The sequence below is a fragment of the Penicillium macrosclerotiorum genome, assembly GCF_028827735.1.
Source record: "Penicillium macrosclerotiorum strain IBT 26536 chromosome Unknown utg000007l_segment0_segment0, whole genome shotgun sequence".
NCBI classification, from domain to species: domain Eukaryota; kingdom Fungi; phylum Ascomycota; class Eurotiomycetes; order Eurotiales; family Aspergillaceae; genus Penicillium; species Penicillium macrosclerotiorum.
In genome coordinates, this window is record NW_026643086.1 from 1685899 (window position 1) to 1697183 (window position 11285).

Here is an 11285-nt window from a genome sequence, read left to right on the forward strand (position 1 = left end):
GATAGTAACCTCTCCGCAGCGAGGCGGGTTCGGCGGATCAAGCGAGGGGATGAGAGCCGTTCAAGGACTTTCCCTCTCTTGAACGTCGCGAGAAGAGCGTTGAGCCCCCCCAAAAAGAACCGAATCGACGAAGCAGGTGGTGCAACTTCTCTCGACAAGACCTGGGAATGAACGTGGAGTCAAGAATGCTCCGGCGGAATGAAGAACCCCTAGCGATCGGAGAGCATTGGAGGAGAGGAGTCCGGGGAACGATAGGCGCAGGGAGCTTGGGTTTGGACGTGAAAGACCGGAGTTGGAGACAGACGCAATGCAGGGCCAAAAGGGACACAAAAAACGAGCGAATGCAAAGAGCACGGAATCACACGAGTATGAGAAGAAGAAGGCGACAAAACGAAGCTCGGGGCTCGAAAAAAAGATAAGAGGGTTTCAGAGGATCAGAGGGTCCGGAGTTGCGAGAGGGTCTGGGGCAGTATGGATTACGGGACGGTATGGTCGGTATGGTCAGTTTCGTCCGGTACGGTTACGCGCTAAGAATAGCGTTGGTGATGTGAATGTGAAGGTGAATGTGACCAGCCCTGTGTGGTGCATAGCCTCCTATAAGGGATACTCCGAAAATTTGATTCCTACTGGGGCTGTCTTTCCCGCCCCCTCTCGGTGTGTTCTCTCTACTATTCTCTAGGTTCTGGAGATTGAGCGGACTGGGGGAACGACCGTATACTTGGAAAAGAGCTCGCGTGTTGGAAAAAAATGAACAGAACCAGGAAAAAAAAAGCACAAGCACAAGCGAGAGAGAGAGAGAGAGAGGGTGGTCCCTAATCGGCGCGAGTGCACTGGGGTGTCTCGGGTAAACCCACTTTTCCACTACAAGCAACCGCCAATTGCCACCGAGACGGCCGAAGAGAAGAGAGAAAACAAAAAGATGGGGCCACCCGGGGTGGAGAGCCAACCAGACATTGACTATAGATCGCCCGTCGGGGGGACGGAGAATGGGCAGTGAAGGCGATATCCCTGTCGCGGTCGATGCGGGCTTTCTCTCTACTTGTGAACTCCTGTCTCTGGATTTGATGCCTCTATGCCAGGGTCTCTGGCCGGGATGAGAGGGTTCTGCAACGGGAGGATTGTTTATTGTAAACACTCGGGGGGACTAAATGGGGTTAGTCTGGCCGCAAGTAAACAGCAAGTTGAGCTCGGCCAGGGAAGGTCACGTGGGTGGGTCCTAGGGTCCGCTGGTTTTCTGGGTTGTTTTGGGTTGGTCCCTGGTATTGACGTATTGAGGGCGCGGGTTATTCGATGACGGTGTGGGTACCGGACCAGTACCATACCACACATCCTCGACACCATCGTCCTTCTCCTCGTCCCTGCATCGGGACTCCTCCCAGTATACATCGGATCTTGGAGATCGGGTTGAGACGAGACAGGTCAGCCTGACAGGTAACCCTCTCTCCTTACTGTCTGCCGATCTCACTGGAGGTGCATTAATAGTAACATGTCAGAAACCGAGCGATCGTTGTCGAGAGGGCCTAAGACTAGCCCCAAGACGCCCGCTGCTCCACTGGCTGTAAATCCATGCCTGGTGAGTGGACCGATCGCATGTCGGCCGGGGGCTCGACTGAAACTAGGGGGTTCGTGGCGGAACATAACCACGCTGGGCCAGTTGTCAAAGTATTTTGTGTCTACAGCCTGCGGTAAGGAATGGGAGGAGCACAGAGACCAGATTTTGGTGGCAAAACGCCTCCCCCCCCCCCCTCCCCCTTGGTGAGACATCCCAAATATAGATCTGAAAAACCACCAGACACACGCTGTATTGTCCCGCGTCCCCGAGGGCGGTCGAGCAGCCGGCGGCAGTCCCTGCCCCGGTCCCGAAGGGTCTTGACATCAGCGGACGGGAGCACCGCGCTTCCCAGCGGCCCCCATCACTCTTCGTTCGCTGCGCCTGTTGCTGCTGTTGGCTGCTTTACCTGGTTCGGGTGATTCCAATTGGATGGCCCCAAAGGCAGACTCGGCCCGTGGGGAATCACTCAGGAATTCACACTCCTGGCGTTTAAATCATGGGGGATTTTCATACTGCTCGACATCTCGACAGATCCAACACACCTTCTGTGCCCTTCTCGATCGCTGAACGGCCATTGCGATGAGATAGGCCACCCGACCCTGGGACTTCTCTGCACTGCCCGCCGTAAAGACACCAACCCAACATGGAAGAAAGTTCGCATAGACTGCAATCCCACAAGCTGAAAATACCCAATTTCCTAAATCCTCACCCAAAGCTCCACCATCCAACATCCCAACATAGGAAAATAACCATGTTGATAGAGACGGGAAACTCTTCACACAGAGAAACTATGTCCTCCGTAGAACTCTTCTGTAGCAATCCGCTCATGACTGAGAACGCAATGCCCATGGCGCTTGCAAATGGAAAGATCCTCAAAGCTGTGCCAGTGCCGCGGCCCTGCGATCCTCTTGTTTTTCTCCTATTGATTTCGGGTCATCAGCGGCTGTCATTTTGGCGAGGGGACGCCGGTACGGTACGGTACATACCGTACCCGACCCGACCAAGACGTCCCTGCGGGAGTTCCAGCTAGTTCCAGCTGTTGGTGGGCACTGTTTCCACTTTTCCACACCTTCTCCCCACGCTCTCTTGCTCACTCTTATCTCCCTCGGGTTTTTCTCCTGGGATCTTCATTCACTGATCACGGCTTCCTTCTCGCTCTCCCCTTCTCCAGTTCATTCCTCTGTTCCTTTCTCACTCGTTCCGGAGTGCCTATCCTCCAGCCGCTCGCTCAGTTCTCCGGAGTATACACCCTTGGAATCCCGCTTTGTTGACGGGACACCTCACCCGGGGTTGCGCGCTCGCTGCTTCTCGACTCCTGACTCCGATCGACACCTCCCATCTACCGTGCAAAGGCTTTCTCTCGATGCGTTGCTGCTAAATCGACTCCTGATCATCTCGTCCGGACTCTGTCCGTTCCGCCAGGTTCGCCATGTCGAACCGCTACTCGGTTTTCTCAACTCAGTCCGCTGGGCCCCGGCCGATCTCTCAACATGCCGGCCAGGTCTCGACGACCACCTTGCTGAATGCCCTGCACTCGTTCTACACGGCCGGTCAGCCGTACCAGTTAGATTCCAGTACGAGCTTGGCCGTCAACACCTGGGTGACGGCGGCCACGATCCTTCCAGATGGCCGAAATGGAGCGGCCATCGACCGTGACCTCGCGATCCGGGCGTGGGAACACGCTCGCCGGCGGGCTGAGGATGGCTGTATTGTTCTCTGGTATGTCCATGAATACGTCCCGTACTCTCCATATGCAGTTCATATTTCCACTAACCGGCACCCAGTTCCATGCACCAGTCTACTCCATCACTGCTGGAGCCCTTCATTGCCGCCCTGCCCCTACCGACTCCAGAGACTGCGTTTACCGCTCTAGCAGCGCTACGGCCTTTTCTCTCGGCAGTGACCTCCTTCAATCCTTCCTATTCTTTGCACTCCGCCTTATCGGTTTCCTACACCTTGACCCTCCAGGGCACAGTGGTCGGGCTGTCCTTGGCCCTCTCGACAGCCGGCATCAATGTGCGCAAGGGTCTTCTGGACATCTCCAATGAGCCTGGTTATCGGGCATTCGATGTATTTTACTACCTCCTGACATCTGCCTCCACCCCCGCCGAGCGCGAATTTCTCGCTTTAAAGGACCCTTCCGCTTATGCATTGCTCAACCGATCCGGCACCTACACAACCCCGGCATATCTCCCCACCGCCGATGATACCGCCTCAGCAGAGGACCTTCGTGCAAACTTGAAGAGCATTGGAATTAAAGGTGCCAATCAAAGAGGCCTACTGGCAGTTCTTGCCGGTCTCCTCAAACTGGGCAACGCTGCCGGGCTGATGGTAGACCAAGAGGACCTAGAGGATGTTTGTGAAGACGTCGGGGGTCTCCTCGGTGTAGATCCCGAAGTCCTCCTCCACAGATGCTCTACAGATGATCGTGAGGTCCTGATTGCGGGGGTTTACGAGGCAGTTGTGGACTGGGTCATCAGCAAAGCCAACGAAACCATCGCTACTGAAATTCACAACGTGCTGGAAAACCATTCCAGCAATGACGGTGCTGCTCATTACTCGGATGAAGACACAGTTGGTTTGACCGTAGTCGACATCCCCCGGCCAGCGTTGGGTAAAGCGGTGGCCATGCGAGGCGTCTTCGACGATCATTTGGGAATCAATGCTGAAATGAAGGAGGACGGCATCTCAATCCCAGCCGTAGGCCAGTCTGTCGTCAATGAAGTGAACATCGCAGTGTCACAAGTCGAGCCTGATCTTGGAATCTTCGGCGGGGCGGCTGCGCGGGAACGCGAGCATGACCTTGATCGACGACAAGGCACCCTGGAGAAAGTTGCAGTGGAGGCCGAATCGGATTCTTTCCTGCGGCAAATTTTGTTCCCAGTCGAGACCGAAGGGATCTCTCTTGGGCGAGGACGCTTTGATTTGGCTACGACTCTCGGTAGCAGCCGCGTCTGGTACCATCTCTCTATTCACCCCACTGACGACCTTCCCGAACAGCTCAGCGGCGTCAGCGCTGCCTGGTCCGCAGGCGCAGTCTCGCGCCAATTGAGAGATTGGCGACTGCCCGAGTGGGCTAATCACCGCTCGAAGCAGCTTGACTTCACCGCCGACTTTGATGTGGATGAATTTGTCGCTCGGTATTCTCGTCTTGGATGCTCTGACGGCCGAGAGGGTGTTGAAAGCTGGCTCCTTGAGAGAGGGTGGAGCAATGGCGAGGCCGTGCTTGGCCATGAGCGGATCTGGATGAGAGAAGGTGCTTGGTGGGAAGCTGAGTCGATGCTCGACCTCAAGACCGATGATACTCCCTCGAACCCCTTCGGCTATGGCGCTACCATGTACGAGCCGGCTTTTACTCCTGATGGAAATCCCATCGGTGAAGGAACCAATCTGCTGGGAAGCCGTGATGATATAATGATGCACAACCAGGCTGCTATGGCCCCCAGTGTTATGGGCGGTGCTGGTGCAGCGAAGTCCATTGCACCTACCGGCTTCACCACTGCTCTTGGTCCTGGTGACTATGGCCTTGGCCACAAGGGTGATGACAACAAAGGAGACATTGCCTACTACGATGACTACGGTCGTTATATCGGCGATCTCGATCCTGAATTTGGTGATCCGAAACATATTGAGAAAAAGACGATCACCTTCGGCCGTCGCGCCTGGGCCGGCTTCGTGTGGGCATTGACCTTCTGGATTCCATCTTTCGTTCTCCGATGGGTTGGTCGTATGAAGCGACCAGATGTTCGCATGGCCTGGCGTGAGAAACTTGTCCTTGTACTACTCATTCTACTCTTCAACGGTATTGTCTGCTTTTACATCATTGCCTTCGGTGATCTCCTCTGTCCGAACAAAGATAAAGCATGGAATACCAAAGAAGTCAGCTGGCATGCACAGGATAATAATTTTTTTTGTCAGTATTCATGGTCGTGTCTACGATATTTCCAAGTTCTGGCGCTTGCAGCACAGTGATAGCACTACTGAGACAACCTCGAGCAACATGAAACCTTTTGCTGGGTTGAATCTTGATGCTTATTTCCCTCCACCGCTGACTCAATACTGCAATCCTTTCGTCACCAGCCAGTCGATCACGATGCAGAATAACGACACCAGCGCTGTCGAATATTCTGACGCTGTGCACGATTGTGGACCACTTAATTATCCCTCAACAACGACCAAGCTCCACAAAATCACCTGGTATGGTAATGTTTTCCTGCCAAAAATTGCCGATTACTACAAGGGCGAGCTTGTTTGGTCCAAGAGCACCATCTCGAAGCAAGCCAACGACTATTCGCGGTACTGGGTGATTGTGAATCAGAAAGTCTACGACCTGACGGATTATTTCTATACTGCAAAACTGGAGAATAACATCGACAGCTATACATTCCTTCCGGACTCGGTGACCACGCTATTTAAGAACTACCCTGGCACCGATGTGACAGACAAATGGCAGGATACGGAAGAGTTTCGAAATGCAGAGCGGTGCTTGGACTACGTCTTCTACAAGGGTAAAGTTGACTTCCGTGACAGTCCTAGATGTACTGTCAACAACTGGATCCTTCTTGCATTCACCATTCTCATCTGTGCTGTCATTCTTGTCAAATTCCTCGCCGCTTTGCAGCTAGGATCCAAGCGTCGACCGGCCCCTCAAGACAAGTTTGTGATCTGCATGGTCCCAGCCTACACGGAAGGCGAGGATTCCCTTCGGAAGGGCCTGGACTCGCTGACTGCCTTGCAGTATGACAATAAGAGAAAGCTCATCTTTGTCATCTGTGACGGAATGATTGTTGGAGGTGGAAACGATCGTCCCACGCCAAAGATCGTTTTGGACATTCTTGGTGTTGATCCCAAGATGGACCCTCCAGCTCTTCCTTTCAGATCCCTCGGCCAAGGCAGCGAGCAACTGAATTATGGCAAGGTGTACTCTGGCTTGTACGAGTACGAAGGCAATGTTGTCCCATACATCGTGGTCGTCAAGGTCGGAAAAGAGTCTGAACAGCGCAAGTCCAAGCCTGGTAATCGTGGAAAGCGAGATACCCAAGTCCTTCTGATGCATTTCCTGAACCGTGTCCACCACCGTGGTCCAATGTCGCCTCTTGAGCTCGAAATTTTCCATCAAATCAATAACATCATTGGTGTGGACCCGGAACTTTACGAGTACTGCTTCATGGTCGACGCGGATACTAGTGTGAAAGAGGATTCTTTGAATCGTCTGGTGGCTGCTTGTGCGGCAGATGCTAAGATTGCCGGTATCTGTGGTGAAACAAGTCTTCAGAATGAAGAGCGGAGTTGGTGGACAATGATTCAGGTCTACGAATATTACATTTCTCACCACTTGGCTAAGGCTTTCGAGTCTCTCTTTGGCAGCGTGACCTGTCTTCCGGGATGGTAAGCTCATTGGATTTTCTTGACTCTTCTCAGTATATCAGTTACTAACACCATTCAGCTTCTGTATGTACCGTCTGCGCACTGCGGACAAGGGTCGACCTCTTCTAATCTCAGACAAGGTTCTCGAGGAGTACGCCGACAATGATGTCGATACTCTGCATAAGAAGAACCTGCTGTCCCTTGGCGAGGATCGTTTCTTGACAACTCTCATGACCAAGCACTTCCCGACCATGCGTTACAAATTCATTCCCGATGCATACGCCAGTACGGCTGCTCCTGAGCAATGGAGTGTGCTTATCTCTCAGCGTCGTCGTTGGATTAACTCGACTATCCACAACCTGGTTGAGCTGGCTGCGTTGAAGGATCTATGTGGTTTCTGCTGCTTTAGCATGCGGTTTGTTGTGCTTGTGGATCTCCTGGGAACTATCATTCTTCCCGCCACTTGTGTTTACTTGGGATACCTGATCTACCGCGTGGCTAGTCACACTGGACCGTTCCCTACAATTGCACTTGTCATGTTGGCAGGTGTGTATGGTCTGCAGGCAATCATTTTCATCATTAAGAGGCAGTGGCAGCACATTGGATGGATGATCATCTATCTCATGGCCTTCCCCATCTACAGTTTTGTCTTACCGCTGTACTCCTTCTGGAAGCAGGATGATTTTACTTGGGGTAATACCCGTGTCGTCATTGGTGAAAAGGGTGACAAACGTGTCATTGCTGTTGAAGATGAGGGCTTCGACCCTCGCAGTATTCCTCTGCAGCGCTGGGATGATTACGCGCTGGCCAACAATCTCCCAGGCCGCCGGGGTGAACTCACTTCCAGCCAGGAGAAGGTCCACTACACTGGCCGCTACATGGATGACCAGGCGATGGAGATGGACGACATGCATTCACAATACTCTTCTGTGAAGCCTGCATCTACCATCCTCACTGGCTTCCCCGGCCATGGTCGTCAAGTTGGTCCGTACATGCCCCCGCAATCACCTGCGCCCTTGGTCGGGGGCAACGTGCCTGGCAACCGAAACTCGCACATGTCCAGCTTCTCCCGCTACACCGATTATCCCCAGATGGGCACTCATTCGGCTGCCGCATCCCGTCACATGTCAATCGGCAATCTTAGCGGCTACCAAGAACACCCAGGTCACAGCAGTCGCCATAGCATTGGCCTTATGCAAAGCAGTGAGAATCTGCTTGCTTCGCGGTCTCGCAGCCCCTTAGGACAACTACCCTCGCGACCTGCGAGTACGGCTTTTGACTTCCGTGGTGTTGCCGGCAGTGGGCCTGATGAACCTGCCATCACCGAGGCTATCCGCAGCTGCCTGGCAGAAGTTGATCTCGACACTGTCACCAAGAAACAAGGTAAATTCCCAAATTGCTGATTGTTTGTGAAAGTACATGAACTAACATATCTATTTTAGTCCGAGTTCTTGTCGAGCAACGCCTGCAGACCTCACTCACGGGTGACAAGCGTGCCTTCGTGGACCGCCAGATCGACCATGAGCTGGCGAGCATGTGATTGTGGTTTCCTCTCGCGCATCCAGTATCTCAATAATCCTCGTTTGTAATATGCATCTACCAGCGCAGTTAACCTTTATTTTGTTACTTTATTTTGCTCCTGTTTTTGAAAACAAAATTTTCGGCATGTCTGGCGTTCCACCCGGGATTGAATTGGGATTTCTGCTCTTTTGTTTATTGACCTTTTTATCATTTATTTCCTTTGCCTTTTCTCCCCTGGTTCTTGAGCAGAGTACTTTGAGCGAATGAATGTTAATTACGGAGCCATTGGCTCGTATAGTATGGGAGCAACAAGGGCCTTCTAGATTTTAAATTGAAATCAATTTATCGATTCACCAAATACAAAAGAATAGTGCAGACAGGCTGGAAGAAAGCTAAAAGAAATATATTAAACAGATATTACTTGAGCCTTCCTGTAAATTAGGGCTCTCTTCTGATGCTTCCAATGAAGAAAGGTTCTTCTTAATGCCTCCCTCCGCCTCCATTGGGTTAGATTGAAGATGCATATTGTGTTGGGCATAAAACTGATACTGTCTTTCTAATCTTTTGGCATTCCAGCCTATACTATTGACCTAACCCAACAAGCTTCCACCCCCCTCTGGGGATTAACGACATTACTATTTCCCATCGTCAATACACACAAAATTCAAGATCGGTGCAAAGAATGCAGCAACTTTCGGAGACCCTTCGGTCCGTGTGCTTGCACATGCTCGTAGTAGTAATCCTGAGCAGCATCCATGATGGCTTTCACCTTGGTCGCAGGGACCTTCTCCTTGCGGTCATACGAGTATAGCCCGTTGACCTCCTGCTCGATATCGCAGCTGAAGGGGTGAATTCAGCCTTAGAATCATCTTTGTTACACTTCTCTCGAAGCAATGGCTGGGTGGCACTTACAGCTGGGTATAGACGAGGCCGCAGGTGTGGCCTCCCTTGACGATTGCCATCACCAGTTTCTCAAAGCGCCGCAGGAAGTCGTCCACATCGGTGGCCGTGGTGTACCCCCAATCCCGCTCGCCCCCCTTCGCGTCCTTCGGCGGCGCGATATTGACCCCGCCGAACTCGGTGCAGATGACAGGGGCACCGGCTTGGTGCTGTGCCCCAGGGTCGAGGAGAGTGTGTCCTGAGAAGCCGGAGTAGATCGGCTTCGTGAACATTTCACGGCCACCCTTAGGACCCAGGATCCCACCTTCCATTTTGGCGCAGGTGGCGGCCAGTTCAATAGAGTCGGCATAGTCGTGGTAGGTGGTTAGATCGGTCAAGACGTGTTCCCAGCCGCAATTGTCATTGATAGGGCGACTGGGGTCCAATGTTCTGTGTTTTGATTGATTTCTTCTGGTTAGGGCTTTTCTTCTGGTCCTCGAGATCCGAGATCATCTTTGTCAGGGCTGCAACACCGGAATGACACTTACTTCGTCAAGTAGTATAACGAGCGAATATGATTCCGCTGGTCGATGTTATCCTTTAGCGACTTATAGGCCCAACTCTCGTTGTTCGGCGTCCAGGTAATGACGCATGGGTGGTTGATATCACGCTTGACAGCTTCCGTCCACTCGGCATTCATGCGCTCGATATAATCGCTGCCGAACTCGTACGCATTCGCCATCTCCCCCCACACTAGATATCCCAACCGGTCCGCCCAGTAGTGAAACCGCGGATCCTCGACCTTCTGGTGCTTGCGGCACCCATTGAACCCCATCGCCTGGGCCATCACGATATCCGCCTTCAGCGCGTCCTCCGACGGCGGCGTCAGCCCCGTCTCTGGCCAATACCCCTGGTCAAGGAACAGCATCTGGAAGTACGGCCGCCCATTAAGCCGGAATGTGCCATCCCCGTTCTGCCACGACAGACTGCGCATTCCAGCGCTCGTTTCGACCTCGTCAACCACCCGCCCCTCGCCGTCGACCACCCGCAGCACAACCTCATACAGAATAGGGTGCTCCGGCGCCCACATTGCAACTCCATTCTGCCACGCTCCCTCGACCCCAAACACCTGCCCGGCTCGCCCCGCCAGCTCCCTCTCCGCTTCCCCTCCAACCCGCATCCCCACCTCCACCGCTACCCAGTCCCGCTCCGCCGGCAGCGTCGCCCGCCCCCGCCCAACCGTCCGCCCCGCCAGCCGCGCCTCAACCTCCACGCAACCCTCCGCCCCGGGCGTCCGCCCAAGGACCGCAATTCTCGCACGCAGCATCCCACCCGCGACATCATCCGCTCGCAGCACCGTGCCCCCGCTCCCACACGCAACCCGCATCGCCGGCACGCTCTCCACCCAAACGCTCTGCCAGATCCCGCCGCTTGGCGTGTAGAATATGCTTTCCGGCACGGGCTTCCAGTACTGCTTGCCGCGCGGCTGAGCCAGATCCGCGGGTGAGTCGCGCACGCGCAGGACCAGCCGCGCTGTCGGCGCCGCTGGCCATTCGTCTGTCAGGTCTAGGTCGAACGGGACGTGGCCGCCGGTGTGGGCGCCGACCAGGGCGCCGTCCAGCCAGACAGTGCATTCGTAGTCGACGGCGCCGAAGCGCAGGAGGAGGCGGTGGGAGGCGGCTTTCTCCGCGGCGGTGCGGATGTCTGTGATGCGGCGCTCGTACCAGAGGATCTCGTGGGCTTCTAGGAGGGCGATGCCGGAGGCGGGGGTTTGGAAGGCGTAGGGGACTGTGATAGTGCGTTTGGGTTGGGAGGCAGAATGGGAGGGGAGACCGGTGCGGTGCCATTGGGAGGGGAGGCCGCTGTTGGTGTCGTCGAAGATGAAGTCCCAGGGCCCGTCGAGGGAGGCCCAGTTTAGGGCTTTGCGTTGGAAGTCGGGACGTGGGTAGGATGGTGTCATGGTGAG

General features: G+C 54.1%; 2 protein-coding genes across 2 annotated transcripts; one reads left to right on the forward strand and one right to left on the reverse strand.

Moving 5' to 3' along the window:
• Positions 1–2981: 2981 nt before the first annotated feature.
• csmB (putative chitin synthase) lies at positions 2982–8459 on the forward strand (the record flags this gene model as incomplete). Its single annotated transcript, XM_057079162.1, has 5 exons — positions 2982–3271; positions 3337–5431; positions 5502–6940; positions 6999–8302; positions 8362–8459. The coding sequence occupies 5 exons, from the start codon at positions 2982–2984 to the stop codon at positions 8457–8459; spliced, it is 5226 nt and encodes a 1741-aa protein (XP_056931832.1).
• Positions 8460–9104: 645 nt separating this feature from the next.
• N7462_007445 (glycoside hydrolase family 2 protein) lies at positions 9105–11279 on the reverse strand (the record flags this gene model as incomplete). The annotated part of the gene is made up of 3 exons (XM_057079163.1): positions 9105–9279; positions 9353–9769; positions 9868–11279. 3 exons carry the CDS (start codon positions 11277–11279, stop codon positions 9105–9107), a joined length of 2004 nt encoding a protein of 667 aa, XP_056931833.1.
• Between the last annotated feature and the right edge of the window lie 6 nt (positions 11280–11285).